Source organism: Passer domesticus, chromosome 2 (assembly GCF_036417665.1).
Source record: "Passer domesticus isolate bPasDom1 chromosome 2, bPasDom1.hap1, whole genome shotgun sequence".
Lineage (NCBI taxonomy): Eukaryota > Metazoa > Chordata > Aves > Passeriformes > Passeridae > Passer > Passer domesticus.
The window spans coordinates 118697485-118725044 of NC_087475.1; the positions used below are offsets into that span (position 1 = coordinate 118697485).

Sequence of the window (27560 nt, forward strand, 5' to 3'; positions counted from 1 at the left end):
GAGCCTGACTTCCAGTGAAGCCACACAGATGGGCATAGATATCACTGGGATCCAGTGAGTGGCTTCCAGTTTGTCACTGTCCCATCAGAGAATGAAGTGAGTACCTGCTATTTTGGGCATGCAGCACCAGTGTTTCTGGGCAGATGCACCTTACAGAGTTCTGCACACCACAGCTGCAGCTAGATCCCGGTTTTGAGACACTACACAACACCTCTGGCAGCGGGTTAAGTTTTTGTGTCAAGGGGCTGACTCACTCAGGGACACTTCTTTGAGCTCCACCTTGTCCCCCACAGCCTGATGTGGGAATGGCTTCACCACAAACCAGAAGGCTGTTTCTGGTGCCAGGAAAGCCTTTCAGCTGTGCCTGTGAAACCTCTCCTGCCTCCTCCAAAGGAAAGGTGCAGGCCACATGGATATCTCCTGTGGCACATCCCGGGCTGTCTGTGAGCTCCTGCCTGGATAATGCTGGCTCTAACACACACTGACCTGAGGCATGAGGACTGAAGACATCCCAAAAAAATCAACACAGAAAGGCTACACATTTAACTTAATCCTCATCTTCATATTTACTTCAAAGCTGCAGTTATGAAAAAAACCTGTACCTAAGAGTTGTGCCTGTTAAGGCCCTAGCAGTGTTCCGTGGCAAGACAGCAGAGAAGTGTGTCAGCCAAAATCAGTGATTTTTAACTGGGATGAAGGGCAGAGGATAAGAAAAGGGTGATCAGTATGATACAGGTTTATGAAAATACAAGAGTGGAAAAGGGGCCACCACCAACTCCACCATGATCCACAGCAGGGCTCTGCCAACAGCAGAAAGGCCACAGCACAGGACAGCAGGCAGGAAAGGAAACTCACATTGGTGCACATCCCAGCAATCACCAATTCACTTATTTGGAACTTACTTCCTTTGCAGCCAACCCCTGAGGTGAATGCTTTTGTTGGTACAGATTTTCTTCATCAGCTCTCTCTGGAAGTTGGCAGGCTGGGAGAAGTTTTCATTATCACAGTCCATGACGCGCCCAGAAATCAGATCTTTAAGGCAATCAACTGTAATTATGTAAAATCCTAGGCTGCATTCAGCTCTCCCAGTTTGCTTCTGCTACTGTAGCTGTATGATTTCAGTGGAACAGATCCTGGCTCTTGCCAATAGAAATAAGATCAGAGTTGCCCCTAAAATTATGCTTCAGGGAACACAAGAAACTACACGGGAAAGATAATGTATTTGAGAACATTTTTAATAAATAATGTGACAAAAATTACTTTTCTGATTATTGGATCCTCAGTATGCAAAATTATGGCTAAAATATGAGGTTTCTTACATGAACATAATGAAAACATTAATCACATGGATTTTCCTTTAGTACTGCACACCCTTTCTATGGAACCTTTCTTTAAAAATTAGCTAAATGAAAAATTTCAGTCCTCGGTAAACACCAAAACACTTTTTTTTCTTTTTTTTTTTTCCATTGGGGCTAGTCCTGATAGTTGTCAATAAACAAACACACATTTTTCCATTAGCACCAATGACAAAGAAATTTTATAATTACAAAAAAGATCAGAAAATCTACAGACAGAGGACATCATTTGGCAAATTCAATGCAACTAATGCCTCTATTTCAGCTTTAATGATAATCCAATGTTGAAAGAGGCCACAGAAAAATTGGTAATTTCTGTAAGTCCAGGAAAAGTGAGAAGTGTTTTGATTATGGCCCACATTAACATTTGTTACTTTACCATCTGTCATCATTCAAATATTCCAAATACAAACATAGAGCATTAACAAAAAGATGAAAAATATCCCAAACAAATGCTTAACATTTTCAATAAGACAAAAAAAAGGTTAATAGTTACAATGGTTTACAAACAAAGTTTAGTGATTGTGCTTTTAAAACCAAAAAAAAAAAAAAGATAAGCAGTGCATTACAAAAAAAATCATTGCCAAGATCAAACAAAACTTCTTTAAGTGGCACTTCTTCTTTAAGGTGAATTGACACAAGTAGAGGTCTGAGATTTGGGCCAGTAGCAGTTGATGATATTAGCTAATTGTTATTAAAAATGTCCATTGGGTTTTTTTCATAAGCAGTGTTGAAGATGAAAATTGGAAAAAAGTTTTAGATAAACTTGCTCATGCTATGATTAGGCAAATAGCAATCACATTGGCTTACCTCCTGCCTGTCCCAAAGGACATTTTTAATAAGAATGTATTTAATGATGAAAATGGAAAGACAAATCAAAGTACCACAGGGGTTTAAAATGAGTACATATTTACAATAAGAGCCATCTTGTCCCAAATTAATTTTACTTTCATTTGTCAAACTGTATCATCTGCAAAAGGTTAGCAAAAGACTGGCAGAACACAAGACCCACAGTCTGTGTTACAACTGCAAGACAGCATTTGCAGTGACTGCAGACCTCAGTGAAGCCCCCAGAACCAAAGGATGTTCTGCACCACGTTCACCTTGGGGGGCTCTTTGATCCCTGCCGCGTCCCTCGCGCTGTTACCGACTGGCTCACTGGAGAACCGGCAGTGCACTGAGCACCGCCTCGCTGGGGAGAAACCTTGGAATCCCAGGCCCTGGAATTCCCTTCTGGTCTAATCCTGGAGCAGCAGCTGGCCCAAGCACCTCGAAGAGCAGCTTCCCTGCCTCCTCGGGCAGCGAAGGTGATGCACTCCGCGTTACGGAATAGGCAAGGGCCGTTCCTAGTGAGGAGGGTTTACAAAGAAAGAGTAAAACAAAAACTAGCATTCTGATGGCATGAGGAAAAAGGAAAAATTGTACACTCTGATTGCACTGAACATTATTTCTGGCGTCAAACATCATCAGACTTGAGGCATCTTAAGTGATTTTTTTTTTCTGATTGGATTTTAAAAGCCTGTTACAGTACATGTCGTTGTCTTCAGCTTTCTGTTTCCTGTATTAAAAAAGAGGATATGAATTACTACATGATAACCTTTATAATTTAAAATTTGTTTTACATATTTCTTAGAGATTTTCAACCTTTAAAGGATAATTACTATTTTAAATTATGCACAGCAGTGCGACTGTGTGTTGGCTACCCTTTCTACAATTAGTATTTAAATTGAATCAATATAATTAGGCAGAAAAAGCAAAGAAAAAAGTTTGCATCTTGGTATCTAATAAAATACAGAATGATAAACTATCAAAAGATGTGAAAGGCAATGCCACGGTGTTCTTAGATGCTCTAGTTCTTTATTTTCAGTTTTGAAAGAATCTGGGTGGTGTAAAGTGCTCTTCAAACTATTGTATTTCTGCAAGTCCTGTTCCGTAAGTTTTACTGTGGTGACAATTACATTATACATATATATTACCTGTTTTTCATGTTTCGACACATTCCCAGTTTGTTTACTTGGATTAGGGATAACATTAATGGACAGACAAATGCACAAATTTTCCTGAACAGAAATATTTCTGGTTCAGAAGTGTTCTTTCTTGGCATATGTCTAAAAAAAAACCAAAACCCAGCTTTATTGTAGTCATCTTCAGTACTACAAATGCAGTTACCTCCATCTCTTCTTCTTCCTCTTCTCCTTGTTCATAGGCTCCCAGTACTTGCATTTCTGCAACATTCCTTCGGGCTAGATTTGCTTGGTCTGCCCTCTGTCTGCCTCCTGACCCTCTTGATGACATGGAGCTGGAGGAGCTGGGATCTCTAGGATTATTTGATGTTGGAAACGTTGGTCTAGAATATGGCAGGATGTCCTCTGTAGAATTAAATGCATACATTGTTATGTTTACAAGCCCAGAGACACTGTGAACCTAAAATTTCTGCATGCAGTTGATTTACTTTTTATGATTCTCAGGAGGTTTAAAGTGATGCCTGACAAGAACATGAAATATGCTGCTTCCATAGCAGCATTATAGAAGCTTTCTCAAGGAAATTTATAGTCTTTACATGGTAACATTCACTACAGAAAAATTAATTCATGATTAGCATCATTTCATTTCAATTTAGGATCCCTGGTCTATGTTCTACAGGAAAATGAATAAAAACCCCACCCCTTGTAGTATATATTCAATATATATAAGGGTAAGAGGAAATGGGAATACAAGTATGATACAGGAAACTCATTCCATGTAAATAGTGGACCCTGCATTTGTCAGGCTGAATTTGAGACACAATCAGTAGCCATGCTTTAATATTTCACCACCACCCTCTATGATAGCATTCTAAAAACTTTTCTCTACAATCCACTGTAATCAAACTTTTATTCACATGCCCACTTAACTAACTTAATACCCAAACCCCTGATGTTATCCCTAAATACCGGTAGGTAGAAAGGACCAAGCAATCTGTGCTCTTGGTGAACTCTTGGCATGTTCCATTAATTAGTAAATTTACCACTTTCCATATATATGAGATTTCTCTGATCAGGTCTGGCTCACATAATGCTGTGTGGGTTAGTAGTAATAACTAATCCACAACTACTAGGGCTTTCTTACTCTTGAAACAGGACCAGGCATCATTCTGGCCCTTTTGTCCTCTACAAAATGGCAAAATGGGCCAAGTGATGATCCTTTGGTTGGAAAGTTAAGTTTCTGACTTACAGATCTACTGTCTTGCTTCACTCAGTCTCCTTATAAACCAGATTATAATAAGATACATTAAATATAAGTAGATGACAAGTGTATGGTAGGAGCAGGGATACTGATCCTTGCAACTCTTGAGGAATATTTCTTTTTGGTTTCCTCAGCATTAGCTTGGAAATGGGAATACATGATGGGTCTAAGGGCAGCAAAATAGAAAAAGAATGTTTTGTAAGCTTGTAGTAAGCTTGTTTAACTCCAACAAGATCCTTCAGCGTGACCCATATTAACCCTACAGCTGTGACAAACGATGGCAACTCAGCAGCTCTAATTCCACACCACCAGCCTGCAAAGTTCCCAGCGACCAACACCCAGCACTCAGCCAGACCCGGGCAGGCAGAATGACCTTGGAGAAGATGACTTTTTGCTGGTGCTCCGTCTCGTTTTGGTGCTTTGCTGGCTCGTGGTTTGCCGTCTCCCGGCGGCTCCAGGGGCTCCCTGCGCTCCCCCGAGCCCGTCCGCAGGTCGGGGTGCTGCCTGCCCTCCACCCCGTCCCTGCCCTTGTAGCTCGCTCCCTTCCTGTCCGCCGATCTGTCCGTCCTCGCGTCCATGGAGGCGAGCTTGGGCAGCAGCACCGGCCGCACCTCCAGCTGCGCCTTGGACTGCGCCGTCGGGGACTTGATGGCTGGAGGGGGCACGGGAGGAGGGGGCAGATCTGTGGAGTTGAGAGAGAAGAGCAATTACCATGACATCACCCACTAGTGAAAGTAAGAAATTATATTTCACCTGAACTGAAGAAACACATTGCTCTTGTTTACTTTCCGCCCTCCCTCTGCCCTCCTCTCTCCACCCCAAAAAGTATTATGTTATTGTTGAAACTGGGTATTTTTCCAAAAGCTTGAGCTTTAAAAACACAAAGGATGACCTCTCCCTGCCATCTCAAATCACAATATTTTCTTACAATCATTACCAAAACTGCAATAAACTTTAGGCACTTGGATATCAGTTATGGATACCAACAAAGGGTTAATGATAACAACATATCCTTCCTGACATTCATAATTGTTTGCTAAGTCCATTCAAGAATACAGCAGCTTCTGCTGCAATTGCTCAAGGTCTTCAGTGTAGTGAGCATTAAAGCAAATGAGCTGGGATGTAAGAAAATGTATGAGATACATTGCTGACATACACAAGGATAAACTATATTTACTATTGCACTCTTGTGCAATAATATTGCACTTGCACTCTATGTATTTTAAAATAGTAGATTCAAATAACACATATTCCTGATGTCTGTGTGACATTTTAACATGTCATGACATATTAAAAAAAGCACAGTCAATGAAGTAATAAGGTCTCAGAAAAAAAAAAAGAAGAAAAGACACAAAGACTTCGGATTTGTCTTTTTAAATTAGCACAGCTTAGGGGGTTCTAAAATTCTTAACATTTTAAAGTACTATTTATAAAGAACACACATTATTTACTTCACTATATTTTTGCATTAGGACATAAAACTAGAATATGTAAAATGTTCATCAGGCTACAACAGTGCTCTGTGGAATATTAATGTGAAGAAAAAGATATAGGAGCCAAGCAAGGAAGTGGCAATACAAAAGCAGTTCACAGTAAAGCTATAGGCACAATTCATATGGATTTAAGAGAACAACAGGTTAAAAAAATTGAGATGAGGTTAATATTCTCAAGTGAAATTTCTAGGAAAAAAACCATTTCTATTAAAAATTGAAATGTCAGCATTTTGTAACAGTGTGCTTTCTACTTCCACAAAAATCAGGGAGCAGCTGTGTTTTTCAAACCCCAGCACTATATACACAGCTAATTCTGAGTCTTTTCAATAGAATGTTTCAACTTAAATTCACCTAAATTGGGCCAAAAATAAAGGCAGTAATCCTGAGTAAGAAACAGTAGGTATCTAATATATACACATAAGCTCAGATATGGCAGATGCCAGACATTTTCGAAAGGTTTTCCAGTGACACAAAGCATGTGTGCCTTGATCCAGCCCTGTGGAAGGATGGAGCAATGTAGAATTCAGTGCTCTGTGTAAGCTTATTGGGAACCATCCACCACATTCACCTGTGACATATCTTGGAATTATCCTTCACTGGTCTTAACCAGAAATTTTATCAATTGGCTGGATTGGAGTGATGAGGAAAAAAGATGTCAAAAAATATGGTTCATAATGTTGGACATACTTCAGAGAAATGATATCCTACTGCAATAACTCTACTGTCTTGGTGGAAATAAAGCCCACAACAAACAAACAAAGCAAACAAACAAAACATCTTATCAGTGTTGTTTGTTTGTTGAATATTAGCAGTTTTGGAGAGCAGCTAAAGGTAAACAATTGACTGTTGAGACTTAATTTTGAGCATCTACCTAACACTCACTATTTGCAAGTATCTTTTAAGAAAAAGGACTGTCATTTTCAAAGCCTAAAAAGGCATAATGTAAGCTTGGATAAACTAAGTGGATTAATCAAATAAATGAAGGGGAGGTTTAGATTGGATATCAGGAAAAGGTTCTTCACCCCGAGAGTGGCTGGGCACTGGAACAGGCTCACAGGGAAGTGGTCATAGCACCAAACCTTACAACATACTTGGCAAGAAAGCACTGAGTCATTTATGCTGCATTCCTTTGTTATCTGTAACTGTTAAACATGGTTTACAGAGGTAAACTCTGTTCAGTACACAGACTCAGCAGTGAAAGTCTGTGATTCCAGCCATCAGAGTAGCACTCAGACTACCTCATCTAAAAGTGTCTAAAAATGCTCTTTGGTGGTAGGTGAGGTCCCACCACCAAAAAAGCAAATCAAACTACTTTCACTGGGCTGTCCAGCCCTGCAGATGCAAATTTGAATTTCTGGATCACAAAGATACACACCCATGTGATCTTAAGAGTCAATACCTGCTGCAGAAAATGTTGTTCTGAAGAAGCATATAACCTCTTACAGATCAGCAATCATGAAAATTCCTGTGAAGTCTGCCTCAGAGTTGTGTGTAATATGTTCCTTGAAAGCACAGTGCATAAGTCCATGTCAATTCAGACTAAAGCTTATCGAGCACAAGAACTATTCTTCCAAAGGAAGGCTGAAGATGGACCCCCACCTCTCACAGAATATTGTTAGCAATTACAGAACTTGGATTAAAAAATAATACAAACTCCAAATTAGCCTGTGGAGATTCCAACAATTATTTCCTTCATGAGGAAAACTTTCTTCTCACAGAATGTCTTTCCTCAGAAGAGTAAACACTGACTCAAAAGTGGATGAAGATACTCAAACTCAAAAGTGCAGACTTCTGGAGCCACAGATACTTTTCTTTTAACACACTCTGGTTGGATTTGTCCTTATCTCAACCCTTTGGGGTGCGTGTTGGACACCAAAAAGGACTGTCATGGTTTTAAGCCTGGCTGGAGATGAAATTTCTCTCAGCCACTTGTTCAACCTTCCACCTCTCTTCTCTCACCCCAGTGGAATGGGGAGGACAATCACAGTAAAAGTTGTATGTTGAGCTAAGAACAGTTTAATAATTGAAAAGTAAAATACTACAATAATGGTAAACAATAATAATATTGATGATAACAATGATAATAATGATGATAACAAAAAACAACTGATGCACAATGTAATTGCTCACCACCACTGGTCACCCAGTTTGTTCACCACCCACTGACCAATCAATGCCAGACCCTCTTTCTGAACCCTTCTGGGTAAAATCCCAGTTAATATCCTGGACATGATGTTCCATGGTGTGGAATGTCCCTTGGGTCAGTTTGGGTCACCTGTCCCAGCTACACTCCCTCCCAGGTTCTTCTGTGCACCTCCTCACTTGGCATAGCATAAGACGAGGGAAAAAAAAAAGTCTTAAGATTAACATGACTTAGTAAAAAAACATCAACACCATTCTTATTCTGATCCAAAACCAAGCCCTGTAACAGCTGCTGAGAAGAAATTAACTCTACCCCAGCTGAAACCAGGACAATGCAGTATCTTGTGTCTCACATGCTCCACTCACTTTCTCTACAATAAAGCCCTGAATAGCCCTTCTCTTGAACCTGCTGATGTAAAGGGAGTGTAGATATCCAACATCAGCCTTTTCAGCCTCCCTCGGGGCCAGTGTCCAGCAGATGCACCATGGCTGAATGAATTCTGAAGGGAAGGAACATTCCTGTAGCCTGTTAAATAAAGCTTGGAACAAACGACTTTGTTCAAGAATCCTATACAACTACACAGGACAATGCACAAAGTGGGGTTGAATCTTTACTATGGAAAGGGAAGATACACTGATATAAAATGTTTCATAAACTGGCAGCAGCTCCATGGTACAGTAATAACTAAAGAAAAGTGATATTCGCTTTCAAGAACATTTTTGCAACCTGCAGGGAAACTATAAAAATCTTCATTATAACACAGTATTTCTGACTGAGAAGAATCCTTAACAGAGGGGAAAAAAAAATCCCTTTCAGAGGTCAACACTATTACACCCCTGTGGTATTTATTTTAACAGCTCAGATCACAGAGAAAATCCAGATTCAATCTGCCTCCTCGAGTACAAACTGGCACACTTCTTATTAAAAGCAAAATGGAAGCTTCCATTGTAAGGAATAAAAATAAATCACAAAGCAACATCAAACCAACAGAAAGAACTTAGAAGTATTTGTTAAAGGTCAGCTGTGCTCACATGTTTCATTCATGTTATGTATTACGGTTATCCTGCTTCCTATGTAACTCAAACAATTAATGGATGCCATTTCATAGCTCAGCCTACAGGAAAACCTTCCATAGGTGTCTTTTAAAAGGAGAGATGATAATTTTCTAAATGACAGCACACACATGAACCACAGCATAACCTAAACAGTGTTGAGGAAAAATAATCTGCTAAATTACTTTAACACTAAAGTAGAGAAAACACAAATAAGCACAAGATGAATTTTTAAGTAGTGATCAATGAGGGAATTAGGCTTCATTAGGCAACTCTCTCTTTTAAACTCTATCAAGAAGCAGATTTTTTCACTCATACTCTGAAGAAAATAGCAGTCATAGATAGATTTGATGCAATACTGAAGAAGACCCCTGGAAGTGTTCAAGGCAAGGCTGGATGGGGCTCTGAGCATCCTGAGCAAACCTGGTCTAAGGTGTCCCTGGCCATGGCAGGAGGGTTAGAACCACATAACCTTTGAGGTTCCTTCCAACCTAGGCCATTCTACCATTCTGTAAGATACAAAATAAATTTTCAGTCTATTTCCTGCTGGTAGGCAAAACTCAAGATTGTTCCTGACTTGAAAAAGCCTTAGAACAGCATTTAAGATTTCCAGACACATCATAATCTGAGCTATTATTCATGTGAAGCTGTTTTCATTCTTTGTCTCTCAAGAAACATGGCTCACACTGTACACAATAAATGAATGAACAAATTAATACAGCAAAGCCCAATGTGATGTATAAAAGCTGTGGCCTGTTGCCTTTTTTTTTTTGCTTTTATGAATGCTTGCATAAATATCAAAACAATTTTCACTCCACAAAACCTCCCTCAAGTAAAAAATTCTGTATTTAAAAAATATAATGGACTCAGAAGTAAGAAATAAGAATAGGACAAGCATCTGAAAATTATTATAATTCAATAACAAGCTGATTCTTAGCAGAATAACAAATGCATTCCTACTTATTTTGTACCTTACTAAAATTTGCTTCATACGGAGTAGATTGTTTTGTACTGCACAGGCAGAGGGAGACAAAAGTACAAATGGTGTTGGCATGCATAAAGGCTTAACACTTCCAAGTGAAAATTCAAGGAATATTTGGCAGATGTTCAACTGCCTTTTGTGAGAAATTCAGCTGCCCTGACATCATGTCATTGGTAACACAGCTAAATAACTCAGTTACAGTCTGAGCCAGTTAGTTGCAAAACTATTTAGTATTTTTTCCTCACTCAGAGATTTAAAGAAGAATCAGGATTTAAAACCTCATGTGAACTGTGAAAAGCATAATTTCTATTGAAAGACCTACTGAATCAGAGCAATGGCAAAGTACTTTTATCCTTTTTATCTAAATGCTTACAATTCTAGGGTTTATAACAACTGATAAATCAATTCAAGACAGTTCAGAGGAGAGTCTCCCATGTATATTTTTAGAAAAGACAAACATATTCATTTAAAGTTTTGTTTTCTAAATTAAATATGTAAGTAGGTCAGTCAAGGTTGAGAAGGAGGGTACATCTGCTAGTTGGTTCTTGTAATGCATTCTTAGTAAACTCTCCTAAAAGGCTAGATGAAGAGCAATTAAAAATTCATACATTTTAATCCTTACCACCTACTGTGAAAAGATTTTTTAGCAACAAATATGAAGAACATTTCACTGCCTGGATGACTGTCAAGGAATAAAACAAGCAAGCTGAAATCCCACCTCAAATAAAGTAGCAACCGACTTGAACTAATGCTCACAGAAAACACAAAATTTTTGCCACTTGGACAATGCAGAGTAGATCAGAGAGCACTCTTACTTAAAAATATGCAGTAGTAGGCCTTTTATTGCTACATTAGTAACAAACACACCTTCAGAAAGACCAACCACTTTCACAGATTTGTCTGCATGATGAAAATAAAAAAGAGAATTTTAAAAGATTTATATATTTTACTGCTGATAATACTCCTGGCATTTTCAACTATTAATGAAAATCTTTAATTTATTTATATATCCTTCCTGTTACTAATCATTTAAATTCTTCATTACATTTGTACTTCATAGAAGTACTAGCAAGCACTAATTCAGGTAATTCGGGAACAGTAGAAAATTCTTTATATGCAATTCTTTAAAATTCCATTTTAGAGGCTGAGAAAGTAATGAAGGAATACATTTTTCTCTTTTTAGTATTTGTTGAATGCTTCTGCTTTTTATTCACTCACTACTACAAACACATATATGATGAAAAAAAAGCGACTCTGTATCAGGCGCTTCTTTATAAAAAAAGATAAATAATAGTCATCAAGCCAGAATAAAAACCCAAGTATATCTCAGAAAGGTCAATTGTGCTTAAATGTTTCATTCATGCATCCATACCACTTTTCTCTACCTAAGGAAAACAATTACTATATGTTACTTTATAGCTAATTCTGAAGGGTCACAATATACTAGATGAGGCTATTAAATTGAATGGTTGGAATCTACAATAAGGTTCCAAATATACTTATGCAAATAGACTGAGGGGAAAAAAATAATAATAATAAAAAAAATCAAAACCAAACAAGTCCTTCAACCTTTGAACTGGACTTTATTAGATCTGCAGGAATTAAAGCCATAATTTGCTATTCCCTGAATGACCACACTGTATTGCACTATAAAAAGGTTAGTGGAAATTTTTACCTAATTAGAAAATATGCTGAAGTAAGCAGGTGCTACGTAACACAAAACAAATATTGATCATGATTGTCAAATCTATATTGTAATATCTAATGGCAATGGCTCTATGATTTATAACTACTGTATAGCTACTTTCACAAAAAACCTGCCATCAAATACAGGCCCTTCTCTTATTTATCCCTGTGTTAGAAGCAAATGGCCACATAAAACACCTTTATTTATTTATTTCTGATGTCCTAGCTATTGTGTTTGTATTGAGGCTTGATGCTCTGCCAATTACTCAGTTAAGGGCATTCTCTTTAAGAGAAATAAAAGCTGCTGAAATGACAATAAAAATCCTGTGAAACGCCATTACAAGAGTCTCATAAACGTAACATTTCTGGTACAGTTTTGGGATTTACACCTTGTGTTGTCCTTTCACAGAAGCAAACATGCACAAAAGCACTGTAATAACCTCTTGAAATCAGATAATATTCCAACAGCTCAGTTTCGCTGACAGAAGGGGCCTGGGCACAAGCCAAGAGGCCCAGGTGCACTGTGTCATGCCAGCATTTAACGCAGCCTAATATCAGATAGATGCTACTGAGAGAAAATACTCCGAATAAAGTACAGATAATAGCATGGACAACCACTTATTGCTAAATTACTTCTGCTCATCGTGCTTTGAGCTTTGTATTAAATTTTTTCGTCAAGTGGCAGGAATCACAGGGAGAAGTGGTTCAAAACTCCCTTCTTGTAACCCTGGATAAGGATCTATAATATTAGCCTTTCATATGATAATGGCAAATGATGCCCCTCTTTGAAAAATTTCAGGCTGGTAATGAAAGTCCTAATCAGATTGTTGTTGCAGAGAAGCAGGAGGTGGGGAGCTCTGCCCTTCTCTCCTCTTTCCTTCCCTCCCCTTCCCTTCCCCCACATCTCCCTCCTGTTAGCAAATTCTGCAAACTTGACAAGATGGGTTAAGTCTTGGGGAATTTATCTTACATGAATTTCCAACAAAGCCCACGGATTGTTTTATACAACTGGAAGGCAGTGCTTTAATAAAAGCTGCACCACCTGAGGCATTTTCATTAAAGGCTCTCTCTAGACAACATCACAATGTTTGCATTATCATCCTACACCCCCAAGAGAATACAAGCACTACCTTTTCAGCAAGAGTTGATATTGTGTGTGAAGGCACGAGAGAAGATGATTAGATTTTGCTTTCACTCACAAAGTAACCGCTTGCAACAATGCTGCAGTCAGGATTACAATTCACTGCATTTGTGCTGTCCACCATTTGAACGGTGAATTGCTTTTTCTCAGGAAAAGACACATTCTGAAGGTTTTAATAGTCAGTCACGTGAACAAAGATTTTAATCCTAACCAAGCATTATTCTCAATGACTGTACTATTTAATCTATCTGGGCTCTTAACTAATGACGGTAATTAGCCGATTAGGACTCTATAGAAAACAGGTGCAAGGCTCTGGAGTGGCAGCATCAATGTACAGTATTAAGGAACTCTGGCATTTAAAATGATTAAACTGTTCAGCTTGTTTAGCAACAGGAAACACAAATCACTGAATTCTGAAACACAGCGTTATCTCTGTGGAAAAATTTCACGCGCACGCACTGAATGCGTATTTAGAAAGGTTCACTGAGGCTTTCACCCGTTTCAGTGGACTCACCATCTGTGTAGACTTCTCTGCGCAGATGTCCTGGCTGGTGTTTTTGCTTTTTGGCAGGTCGGACCTTCTGTATTACAACAGCACTCATGTTGCTGTCGGTAGATACAGGGCTGGTGGGTCTGGGACAGTGTGATGCATGAAAATGTCTACGGCCTGCAAATGGTTGTAGAACAATACCAATTATTCTTCTTACCTAAAATAAAACCTTTCATACTTTTTCTTTTCACATCAGAATGCTCTAGCTGTACAAAATCTAAAAATACACTGTTGGAACAATAGTAAAGCTCATCCAGTTTTAGAATGAGCTGTAACTAAATCGAAGCATTTGCTATCCTATCATTAGTCAGGCTGGCTTGCTTGCACAGAAATTATCCAGCTGCTTGGTAGCTGGTAGCTCCTGCCCCAGGAGCACAAAAATCCATCAGCAGGCAAGCACAAGCAGGATTCCCACCCAGCCAGTTTCTGGAAAGAGCACAACATTGCCCTTTCAGGTTCCCCCTCCCCTAGCTTGGGCCACACGAGGTCATCCCTGCCATAAGCAGAGCAAGTGACCAGCAGGTCTCAGGTACAGAAGTCCCCTCTGCTACCTTGAGTGAATTTTCAGGAATGTATTGAGTCTGGATGGCTGGCATTTTATTACAGATTATTTGCAGATAAGTGTCACATTTAAGGACATGCAGTTAGGCGCACGTAATACCAATATCTATAAATCATTGCATAACATGAACTTAACTGTTGCAAAAATATTAGCAAATGTATGCAAAAAGACCTTTTCTAAACATATAAGTCTCTACACATATTTATAGGAATGTATTTGTACAAAATGGATAAAATCCTGGCCCCGTGGGTACGAATGGGAGTTTTGCCACCTACTTCAATCGGTCAGGATTTCATCCAGAATTACTAAATTACCTCCCCTCTCACTCTTCATGATGAACAGCTGTGTTCAAATGAAACAAAGGACTGTTAACTGGGAGAGGATATCTGAAGTAGGAGGAAGGCTGAAAATCTGTGGAGTCAGGGTGGACACAGTTGTGACAGAGTACCTCTTCTGCAGGTCTGGCAGTTTAATAGGATTGATTGTCAAAACATTCATGGAACTGCCTGAAACCTGCATGCCAGCCTCCTGTATTCTTAGTTTTTAGATGAAGTGTAACAATATCCATTTTGCCTAGTAAGGGTACTGTATATATCCACTAATACTAGTATTCAGTAGGTTATAAAAAATGCAATATTTCAAATATCATGTTTTATATGTTCAGTGGTGTTTCAGGAGAAAGGAAAAGTGAAAACACAAACATATGCATAAGACCCTGCTGCATATGCATAATCTATAATTTAAAATGCAACTCATAACAGCTATCAAAATATGAAACCAAAACAAAGCCAGTTCATCCCAATAATAAAACAGTAAAAGCCTGAAAAGAATTCCTCAAAGAATTCCTCAAAAAAAAAAAAAAAAAAAAAAAAACAAAAAAAAAAAAAACCAAAAAAACCCCACAACAAAAAAAACAAAAAAAAACCAATCCAAATCCAGGAAAAATATGAATCTAAAGGTTTACTATTTATTTGGACATTTCAAGAGAGAGGGATTAAATCTTCTCTTGTGACTGAAACACTCTTCAGAATAATTGAAAACACTGGGAGCTGTTCATACTGGGAAAAAATAGATTTCTAGAATCCATTTCTTCCCCCCACCCCATTCAGTTCTGAGTACAAATCCACCAGCAGGGCTGGTGATCAGTGAGACCAAAGAAGTAGGAACTACTTATGAAAAACACTATAGAGCAGCAATTTATTTGAGCTGTTTCACCAAAACTCCTCTCCTGCCTCTTCCTGACTTCTAAACCACCCAAGAACGGGAGTTCAGAAAGCACCTGTGGAGAGGTTCATTTCACAGTGGGCCCTTTTTTGGCTCTCCCATGGAGCAGGGGACAACTCACCTCCTGCTGCCTCGTGCATTTGCCTCCTGGCCACTTTGAGCCCGGCGTACTCGGCGGCTGCTGCGACGGCCTGTGCAAAATCAGCATCCGTGAAGAACGATCCGTCGGAGGAGCTGACACTGGAGCGCCCGCTGGAGATGTTGTCTTCTTCAGAGGCCGAGCCCCAGCCATTGATCATGGACCCTGTCACGGAGCTCTCCAAATCCCCAACACTGGAGGCAGGGGTCTGCTCCAGGCCACGCAAAAGGAGCCTCCTGTTCTGCATCTTGGCAACCTCTATGTCTGCCTCGTCCTCCTCCTCTTCCGGAGCGTCGGTATCCATGTCAGAGACCAAGGGCCCTGAGATGTATCCATAGGTATGTGGTGGGGAGATGGGCCTTGGAGGGGGTGGGGGACTCACAGGTTGACGTCTGCATAGAAACACAACGGTGAGAAGAATTGAAATCGCATAATGAAGTCAGAGGAAACACCAGATTAATGAAAATAGTTTTTTTATTTCCCAACAAGCTTGGTCGGCCTTTTTAAATCAACCTAATTTATATCTGAAATGCTCAGGTTTGTTTTTAAATTCATACTTTTGCTGTAAATCAGAACTGACAGCTATATAGCTTGAAATCTATCACAAAGAAGTTTGATTTTTTAATATGGTTCCTTTATCACAGCCTTTAATGATAAAGCTGTTCATTTTCCCTAAATAACACATGTAGAGCTAAGCAAAGAGTTGGTTACAGATCATCTGGCTATTAAAAAAATTATTTGTGCAACCTTGAGAGTATAAGCAAAAGAAATAACTGTAAACATATAGCTTGAAACTATCAATGCCAACAGATGCATCTATCCAAATAGATTGCTCCATTAACATTATCTTCCCTCCACCCACCCTGGTGATTCAGAAAGATATGAAAAGAGAGTCTGCAATTTCATTATTTTTTAAATTGATCTAGGTGATGAAATAAAAGAATTTTCTACCATACTATTAGTTCTAGGCCTTAGGGGTACCACCATGCATACAGATGTATAGGTTAACTAATTTTGATCTTAATTTGCCAGTAATGGTATCTCCAGCTTAAGGAGGCAAAGTATAAGATATCAGATCAATGTTCAAGATTACTTAATACTTCACTCAGAAGTTCCAGGTAGCAACATTGCCAACAGTTCTTCATGGGGCCACAGACATGCTCTTTAAGTGCCATTTGTCTGTCAGGAAAACACACTTTCTGCAGTAATGGCTCTCCCATTCTCTGCTGGCTGTGCTCACCAGGAATTTCTACTGCAGTCTGCTTTGAAAAAAATTTAAAAGTAATTTTCCTTTGTAATCTTTGCCCTCTTATTATCTCATTGAGAAATGGTGACTGTCATGGTTAAATCAACTCTTTTGTATGGGTGACATGCAATTTTGGTTGTTTTTCTGTTTTTATTTTTAAATTTTAATAAATGGGAATATATGTTAATTTTGGAAAGAAATGTTAGCAAGGAAAGATCTAATACTCTATAGCAAGAGCCAATTGGATCCTCCCTGAACTACATCATTACTGTTTCTCACTTGCTGTATTAAGTACTGAATAGAATAAAAAATAGGGATAAATACCCAATAATTATTTTATAACAGCACCCCGAAATCCCAGAAGCTGTAATCTGTACCTGCTTTGACTAGAGACCTTGCCCAATAAAGTCTTATGGCCTTAATTTAAAGCTCTTGTGACAAATGTCCTTGTGATATATTTGTCTATTCTCTAGGTTTTGGTATTAGAAGACAGGCAACTGGTTACAAAATATGTTAGGGTTCTTGAAAATGTAGTTTAGCTGCCAACCTTTAGGGATAGGCTAATTGAGAGCAGCTGGTTCACGGGCATACAGAATTGACAATACTTCTTTCCCTTTATCTGATGCAGGTCCTCGCTTTCACAGTGACATTGTCTCCTATCTCAGCTCTGGGTTCAACATGATACCACCTGCTATCCCACTAAATCTTAAGTTTTTTTTCTCTGCTTTTTGACTCTTCCAGACCACAGGTTTGTATTTCAGGTTGCTATACTTCCAGCAAGCTCACCAGACAGAGAAATATTACAGTACACTCCCACCACCAGAATCCTATCCTTGATGCCCAGTTCTGACTAGCAAATGAAATAATACCCAGCACGACTATGACTAAAGCTAATAAAAAGTATGACAAACAGCATTTCAGGCATTATTTTCACTACACACCATTTACCATTTCACTATACACCGTTTACAAAACACCCAAATCAATGTGGAAGGGCACCACTTGGAATGTATTCTTAGTTTGAAAGTATTGCCACACCACATTCAAAACAGGACCCCACCCTTCCAGCACGGGTTACAGCTGCTGAGCACGGACACCCAATTCCTCAACAGCAGCCCTGGGTTGTTTCAACACCAGCAGATGGAACAGGTAGCCAGCCAAGCCTTACAAATCAAACAAATAGAATTATATGACTATTTTTAAACTGATGAGATGGATGTGGCAAAAAGAGAAGGAAAAAATGTTTGAAAAAGTAAGATGGAAAAGACAAAATTAGTCACTAACAAATTCTAAGATTTTCAGCAAAGCTAGATTTAGCCATTGTAGGAGGGACAAAATAAATATACATTTTATTTTTTCAGTCCACAAAAAAAGTGGTATGCCCTGGGAGCTTAAATTGGAGCATCCTTCCAGCTCCCTCCGCCACTAAGTTTTGATGGCATTGATGGTGACCAGCCAGGAGTCTTTGCGTTGAGCAAACTTTCTAATTTCCAGGCAGTTGCTGGCTGGTTATGCACGTTTGTGTACATCTGCTTCTGTGTCTACTCCTTTCTGTATGTCAGGACACATGTCACAATGTCCAGAAAATCACAGAGATTCTGGAAAGTCACTTATGACTATTGGTGACGTAACTTTTCCCCTTTTCATTTGTGTCCACCTAGTCTTACCTCTCAAATAATTCAGAAAATTTAAGTGATTAAAATGACCACTTCTGTGGACTAGCATACCAGGGCCAATGGAAATTACAGGAAATTAGCCATCCAATAACGAAAAGAGTGATTTTAAAGACCAGGAAGATAAGGAAGAGGAAAGGAAAGAAGAGGAAAGGAGGCAAAGATACACAGTACAAGTGTTACCATAACGAGTAAAGGAAACAAACCAAGGCAAATCAAGTAGGGGGGAGCTAAAGTAAAAGTGGATATAGATCCCTTAAAAAAAATATGTTTAACTACTGCTTACTTACAAAATGGGAACCATAAAGATGACCTAACTTTTAAAAAACATTCTGGAAAATACGTCTATAAATATCTGAAAAATCAAAGCTCTACAGTCTACTTAGAAAAATCATATAAATTTCATTGTAAGAGGTTTGCATTTTGCTAAAAATAGAAATTCTACATAGAACGCTACCAGTAAGTTATATATTTGTGGTAATAAACAATATGTGCAAACCACTGGAGGAAAAAGATAATAAAAAGCCCATCATCTGGGATGGAAAAGCTCTGCCTTCTTAACAAAAGCCAAGAGATGTAAGCATCATACATAAAAGGGCTCATTCAGAATTCACTGTTTTATGGGAGAGAAGCTGTGAGAGTTTATATGCAAAACAGTTGTAAAAGCAACTCAGAGAAGAAACAAAATTTCCCCGTAGCAAATATCTGTCTTTATTAATGTTGGTCATCCCTTTAAATAAGGTTAGATGGAAATGTTAAGAAAATTTTGCAAGCAGTAATTTCCTGTATTAGGATTTATGAGAGGAGAAAAATCTATAGGTTATATAAATTATATATTTATATATATTCATACATATTGGTGACAAGTTAATTGCACAGTTACTGTGAAATAATGCATGCTATTTTATGGTAATAATGCAGTAAATCTATTGGAAACAATGGAACTGTAATTATATGGTAAGCTGTGCTAACGATACCACTTTAATAACCTGATGACTGTGAATTTAACTTATGTCAGCATCGTACATACCCTAAAGTGATATACTGCATTTCTTTCCATGGTACAATAATAAAGCAACTTAATTACTTATTTGTTAGGCTAAAATAGTTCTAGCATCTTGGATTAGAAGTTAAATAGCAACAGAACAATGGGGAAATCGTTGGCCTCACTAAATTCAACAGGAATTTTCAGTGGGGCTCGGATGACTCTTGTCACATCTCTCTTGCTACATTTGCATTCACACACCTCCGGTCAGGTTGGTGTTGTGTGTGTCCCAGATCCTCCTGACAGTCCTGTAACATGGGCTGGAGTTCTTCCTGGGGAGAGGGGGTGAGGGTGGCAGTTGACTGATGGCTATAGGAGACAGCGGCTGGAGAGGAAGCTGCTCCTCGGACAGGTGGAGTAGGACCTCGCTCATCTTCTTCCTCTTCCTCTAGCTCATCCTGCTGCAGATACATCCTTGCAGGTGGCACAGGACAAGGAATTTCTTGGTCATAGCTAAAATTAATTTTTTAAGAAAATAAGGACTTAAATTTGTACTGTGTAATTAGCATATCTGATACATGTATTAATAGTCCAGAAACAAACCATTGTTCTCTGTGCTCTTGAGAACAGCTCAGTAAGGATGTGCTGAGTGGGTGCACACCACTGTCACTAAGTGCTCTCCAAACTGCCATGCTACAGCTCCACGAGCAGCACCAGAACAGTGCTGGAGGAAGGTCTCACTGCCAGCAAATCACACTTCAATTAACTAGTGATTAAAGTGGGAGGTGCACAATCTTACCCTTCATCCACCGAAAGACTGTAATCTTCGCTGTTGCTGTGGGGAGGTGGATGTGCTGGAGGGGGTGGGAGAAGATCTGCCCAGTTCATGCCAGCTTGCTTGGGAGCCTTTGGGGTCCGAGCACCCTTCTTGTGCCCTTGACTCCCTGGGAACAAAAAGCAGCACATATTTGTAATTCTTTGCAGTCTCTCCTCTGCACTAGCTATGAAAACCAAAACAACTTCAGTCCCTTCCCAGATGCTCTTGCATTCTTTGAGAATTTACTGTTTTGCTCAGTTTGGACCAAATTGGCATTCCTCCTTTTTACGCTAGTTTTGTACTTGTAGCCTCTTCGTAAAATTGATCTACATTTTCAATGGTTGAATTTAACCATAGCATGGAAAAGACACATGGGATACAAAACTTCAATTTTTTTAAATAAACAGTCAATATGTGATAAAACCATAAATGAATTTTACGAGCAATGTCATTAAGAGTGAGCTTCCTACTTCTGTTAATTACATTAAAGATTATAATCTAAAACAAATGAGCTGTAGACATATTTTCTGAAGTGCCTTTATCCTATTTAATTGCTAGAACCTAAAATACAATATGATACAGATATGATCTATTAAAGTTCTACTGTTGCATTAAGTCACTGAATATAGGTAATTTGTACTTGTCCACTGAAACATTTTAGGCACAATGAAATTACTACTTTTAGTCTAAGTGGCAGGTGCAGTTGAAAATAATTGCTGGAAGAACTAAAATAACAGGAAAAAAAATAAAGATCGATGAAGTATTTCACAAATGTTTTCAACTGCTATTACTGGAAAATTATAGCTCATAATAAAGCAATGCAGCTTTAACAGTTCAAACAACTGTGAATAAGACCAATTATTCAGGTGGTTGCAAATTTTAAGTTTGGACATGGCTAAGATGAGAACTGACTCAACCATTGTTCCTTGGTATATATACATTTTAATCCTTCTTTGCTTTATTACATCTTTATTATAGATAAACTCCTTTTATGTAGGTAAAGTCACTGTGATTTTGAGTATGTTTTAGAATCTTTCACATTTCTCTCTTAAACTGAGGCATGATTCTATATTATCACAGTAAAGCATTATATACATGATTAAATATACTGCAGTGGGATTTAGAAAGGTTGTTTTTTTCAGTTGTGCTGCCTCAGATTTTCCACTCTTACTGACAGTAGTTCTGGTTATTATCGTCCCACATTAACTGCCAGATACACATGTTTTAGCTATGTTAAATTGTTTTTGTGGTATCTTAGTATGTCAAACAAGACACTAACTATACCAAGGCGACCTGCATTCTGTGTCCTAAGCATCATGATATATACATGGTTCAACACAATTAATTTATTACTTTGGTCACCTTTCTTCATTCCTGTTGGAGTCCTTGGCATAGGACTATAAATTGTTAGAGTTATGAATAACCCTAATAGGTATCAGGATGGAGAGCACCACCATTTTTAATTTGCATGGTTCATACCCCTGAGATGTTTCATGCTGAATTTCAAGTCTTAACATCATTAAGCACAGGTTCAGCACCACATCCTGATCTTTTAGACCTGGGAATGGGCAAAAGGCTGTCTCCCAGAACAACACCGCTGAGCAGCTGGGAGAATTGGGAGCTGTACTTATCTCCTCCCAGCCACTGAGAATTCAGATCATCCAGAGGCACAGCAGGGCTCATCAACATATCTATGTCTCTGCTGTGCCTCGGTCACAATCGGTCAGGACAAAGCACAGGTTGGGATTAAGGCAACTGTACTATCAAAGAAAACAGCGCAACAGGATGGGAAAAGTCTGAATCTTGATTAGTAGATGTAAAGCTCAAGGCACTTGTGACTGTGGCTATAACTCACCCTGAAACTGGTATGATGTAAATAAACACAGCCTAACTACCACACTTACAGTAAAACCCCAAACCAAGCCTATGTGTAGTTTCTGGTTTAGCTCATATACCTCTACCAGAAATCAAATATGGAAGATAAAAGGTTATTACTACAATGATAAAACATAACTTTTGAATTGAAACATATTTTGTGGTCCCAAAGTACAGAGTACACAAAAAGCTGTTTTGTTTCAAGATTTCTATAAAGGACTTTTAGATCGTTTGTACAGGAGATGCCAATGAGAAACAAAATTTAATTATCTACCATCTATATCTAAATGATGTACAAAAATAATTTTGACATACAGTGACTGAAACCTATAAAAATTTTATGTATGCCTGAATGCTTTTTTACTCAATGAAATACATGGGTTTAATTTACAAAATGAAAAACTTAAAGCAGAGTTCTGTTGGGTATTACTCAACTGCTGTGTATCTTGAGCTGGCTCATGAATTGGGTAAGTAGACCCAAGAGATTAGAAAAAAAGTCACTACAGTACAAGGAAGGTAACTTATAAATTAAAATCAGTTTGGTTTTTTTTTTCTTTTTGGTGACAGTTGGAAAGAGATTGCTATGATTTGCCCATCTGGAAAACACAACGTTACCCTGTACGTCATCAGCTTTAGGAAATCCAACCGCTATTTGAGTTCATGATTCACAATTTCAGAAAATCAGTTACTTAACTGACATTTAGATGACACTAAGCAATCCTAACGGTGTAACAGAAATACAGGCACCTATTGGGACAGTTTTTGTGCTGTTCAAAATCTACTGTCTGTGGATTCCTCCCCATCAATCCTTCTCTAAGCTCAGTAAATATTGCTAACCACAGCTACAGCATCCAGACACCACAAAGCCTAAGGCTTGGAAAACACTGCAGGTACTCACCAGATGTGCTACTGCCTCTGTCTGAGCTGTTGTAGGATCCACCTGTATTCTGGTCATATGACTGGTTGTAGGGAATAGTTGGAGCAATGTTGTCATTTACTCGGTAATCTGCAAGTTTAATGGTATGGTTAATGCTGCCCTTCAGGAACACATCTACTTTTATATACTTGCTTTATGACACAAAGTAAGATGTCCTTTAAGTAGTGAACTAGAAACAAATTCATTTTGTGAAGGAAAAATCATCCTGCAATCATGTTTTATTTTTATCTTGCCTCTTATTGTAGGCTTAGGGGAAGTCATGGGAATTTAGAGGCATGCAGGGCAACCAATGGACTTCAGTAAATACTTTTGGTACTTCAAAGGGGACACACCCCCATAAGAGTCAGCTCTGTATGACAAGAGCTGAATGATCTGCTGAAGCAACAATGCAGCTCCAACTGAATTTGGCTTACAACAGAGAAATCTTTGTTTCAGGTCTGCTGGCTGCAAGAATATTTTTATTTACACTGGATCATGCAGGTTCTACAGGCAGGGCCTTTTTTGCTAATAGCTGTTGCCATAGCTTTGCTCTCCAGTTCCAAACCACTTGGTATGCACTTATTACTTTTAAATCTAGATCTGGCAACCAGATCTGTAAAACTTCATCAGAAGCAAAAATATTCATCTGGCAGAACAATACCCTTGTGCTAAAAAGCAATTACAATTTACAGAGAACAGAAAGGAGGTAGGTTACTCTTCACACAGCAAATAAAACTGCGTCATAAACAGAACCACTGGACATAAAGTAGTGACAATGAAGCACAGCATGTAACTCATCAAAACAGTTACTTCCCATCACAAAAGCTATAGGTATAATCAGCAGCAAGATGGCTTTGACTTAGGAAATGAGAAAACCAAGATCAGAATATCGACTCATAAAATAGCAAATCAAAACAAAAATAAACAAAACTAAGAATTCAGTTCCCATCTGCTACAGAAATGTTTGTGATAATGTAAGCATGGGAAAAAGAGCAAAATGATAAATTTCACACCAGAGTGTATTCTGTAATAGTTTCTCAGCCTAGCTGCATTCCACAGACCACGCTGAAGCCCTACATACCGCATATGTTTACACAGAGGATAAACAGTAAATCAGCACTCTGAAATATGTATATATGACTGTCAGCAGACAATGCTTTAAGGGGGCCTTTCCACACTGCAGTATGCTAGAGAATATGCAGCTGTAATATACACAATTTGAAAGATGCAGTATCTTCCACCACATAAAAACCAAACATGTTTTAATTCCCAAAGAGGTACGTAATACACAATTCATGAAAGAGAACAATTACAAAAAATAAAGCTTTCACCCTCTAGCAAGGAGCCAAAACCCTTGAATTTTCTTTTGGCATGTTTATGTCAAGGGAAGGTGTGACATTTTATATTGCCCTTTGAACTCCTCTGTGAGTAGATGGGTCCAGTAGAGAAATCAACATTCCTGTAATGAAATGTCTCTTTTTTACTGGATCACTTATCACTATGCGATCACTTGAGTTACAGCCTTGCAAAAAGTTCCAAGTTAGAATGGGTCCAACTCCTAGGGATACTGTTTTGCAAATCAGGTTATTAAAAGAGGTTGCATGGTAGCCTGGAGGACTAGAAAGAAAGAAGAAATCACATACCTATTTCTTCCAGCTCCCACACAGTATATTAAAGAAACATGCCTTCAAGGCCACAAAAGCACATTCTGATATTTCCCGTTAGCACTGAAATCAATTTATTTTTAGCTTCTGGATCCACAGACTTCAGTCAGGGTAACACAGGAATTTAGTTTCCAAAACTGTGTGCGGTAGCATTGCCTCTCAATATGAGAATTGAAGGCTTGCTAGGAACAAGTCTAAAATGAATTGGATCACTCCATTTGTGCCCCCAGTGTACAACACAATACAATTTTACAGAGTTTGATATGCAAAATTTCATTCGTTTACATGAGCATGTAGATTTAATGAGTCTCCATCCACGACTGGGAAGAGTAGGTTGACCTATTTAAAATTTAAGGTAGAGTATAATGTGACTACCATGCATCTGGCTTATGAATAAAATATCTGGCCTCTTTCCTAACCAATCCCTTAACTACTATTAAATTTAAATTAATCTCATATCCACAGGAAATGCATTTTATTTAACTCTTTTCTAAAGACACAGCTTGTTATTTTTCACAATAAATTCAATATCAGAAAGGTTATCGTGGTGCTAATTAACTTTCTGACACTGCAAACGGTGTATTTCTGAATCTAAAGAGGCAGAAGTCTAAAAGCACTGCAGAAGCCTGTAATTGCTGAACCTGAAAGCTTTAGACTCCCAGAACCAGAAGGTCAAAACTCCTCTGATGCCTAAAGAGGAGAAACAAGCTAAAAGCTCTTCACCTTTGTTTAATTTGTTTTGCTCCATAATGTTGTACTGTATGGGTGGAACCTCTTGCTTTTGCTGAACAGAGGGTTTCCAGTGTTTCTCATTCGTGTCCCCGCTGCCATTGTTAACATTATTGCTGATACTGGACTGGATGAGCTGAGTGGTGGCATAAGGAGTGGGCTGCCCAGGCTGGCTGACAAATCTTCCGTCCTTTAGATTGGGACTATTGAAGGTTTTCATCTCATTGATTTTGTTGCTGAGGTCCACGTCCCCATAAACAGTTGACTCAGGCAACATCAGGTTTGTCTGCTTGTTGTCCAGCTGATTGTTGTAATTTGCTATACAATCGGCTAACCACAGAGGAGAGAAAAGAGAAAAGGTCATTGTGTTCGCCCACACCAGACTTTCCATGAAACCCCCTCTAACATTTCCTCACTGCACAACTACATGGCTTGAACCCACGTAGCAGACACACTGAGGCAGAGATACTGCCATTAACTATATAATTTACAGAACATTATTTACCTTATACACTACTGCTCCAAAAGCAGGGTTCACTGCTCTGATTCACTGTAAACTCAGACCTGCTGAATTGTGTCTACAATGACTTACCTTGCTGGGCTTTTCCATAGTGGCCATATAAACAATCATGCTTTTAGACATTATTCTCATGGCAGTATATAAATTCAATTAGTAATTATGATTAAAATCACTTGCATTGAAAGGGAAATTCAACCAAAACTTAACAGCAGGAGTAACTAAATAAGACCTTTAACTCATGTCACCTCAACAGTATCTAGACACTCTTGTATTTGTGGTAAGAAATAGACATACAACAGGTTGTCATAAAACAGACTTAGAAATTATTACATATAAGAGAATTAAAGAAAAACAGTACAATGTGAAAGGTAACTCCGTACCCAGTAGCAAGTCTTTATTTGATCATTGTTTGCTTGTACAATCTTATATTTTAGTTTGAAACAAAAAAGGCAGAAAAGCAATCTGGAATTTTTGCTGATTTTCAGTTGCTTTGGATAATGCAAAATACGAAATAACAAGTAATACATTGTCCTGTATGCTAAAGATATTTAATATAAACAGCATGAATTCATTCTTCTGACATTTACTGCATCCTGAGACCACCACTTATTGCAGACAGTAAATTGACATGTGCTGATGCTCTGGCCACTGCATGAAACAGTGTCCCTGCCTTGCCATGTTCTCTTCCCACTGTGTGACACGAAGCCCACATATTTTTTTCCTTTCCACATCGAGTCCACTGGGAGAATACTGAACGAAGTAAAGTAGTCTGTGGGTCAGCAGTTAGAAGGCTTAGCGGAACTAGCATTCAATGATCCTTAAGCAAAATTTCTCATTTTCCAGTTGATTAATGCATCAGTAATTACATAACACTCACCAGGAATATATTTTTCCTCTTTTAAAAGAAGAGGTATTTATGCTAATGAATTTGATTCAAAACCCAAAGTCCATTACCTGTGTCCACAATGAATTTACTGGAGAGGATGGCAAGTCAAACTACATACAGAATTCAAAATGTTACCATTACTCTGAATGAAATAACTAGCAAACATAGAGGATTTTCAATTTCAAAAACATTCCCTAACACATACATATTTTTAGAGCTATATTACCAGAGAAAGGGGAATAAAATAATGCTTGTGTAAGAAAACCACCAATCCACATTTTCAGTGACTAAGGAACAGTATCAGAACATGCCACATAGAACTTATCACTGCACATTTCATGCCCCCCAGCCTGTGGGTTTTTTTGAAGGCTTTACTGTTTGATATATTTTTCCTTCTTATGTGAGGTGTTTTTTACTGCCTCTGTTATTTATTGCTTCACAGTCTTCAACTTCTTGATTTCTAGAGTTTAAATGTTTTCATTTCTCTCACCTACTGCATACTTGTCTTTCCTCCTTTCCAAGTCTACTGTATTATACTGGGCAATAATATATACAGTATATTCTTCACTCCTGATACCTCAGGCTTTGCTACAATATCTTTGCAGAGTCATTTAGAACATTTGTTTTCACTTCTTTTCATTGCAGCTACATCTGATTTGTGTGTGAGGCAATATAATCAATACAGTATATGCAGTAG

The 27560-nt window shown here is 38.4% G+C and overlaps 1 protein-coding gene across 9 annotated transcripts in view; it reads right to left on the minus strand.

Moving 5' to 3' along the window:
- Positions 1-1217: 1217 nt before the first annotated feature.
- Positions 1218-27560, minus strand: part of ROBO1 (roundabout guidance receptor 1) — a 674462-nt gene continuing 648119 nt past the window's right edge. For all 9 annotated transcript variants that reach the window (XM_064410935.1, XM_064410937.1, XM_064410939.1 and 6 more), the window contains 9 exons: positions 25452-25787; positions 23047-23154; positions 20256-20400; positions 19718-19969; positions 15535-15944; positions 13592-13744; positions 4954-5262; positions 3525-3724; positions 1218-2913 (listed from right to left, as the gene is read on the minus strand). In XM_064410935.1, coding sequence (XP_064267005.1) covers positions 2899-2913; positions 3525-3724; positions 4954-5262; positions 13592-13744; positions 15535-15944; positions 19718-19969; positions 20256-20400; positions 23047-23154; positions 25452-25787 — 1928 coding nt within the window. In that variant the 3' untranslated portion in view covers positions 1218-2898. The remainder of the gene's footprint in view (positions 2914-3524; positions 3725-4953; positions 5263-13591; positions 13745-15534; positions 15945-19717; positions 19970-20255; positions 20401-23046; positions 23155-25451; positions 25788-27560) is intronic.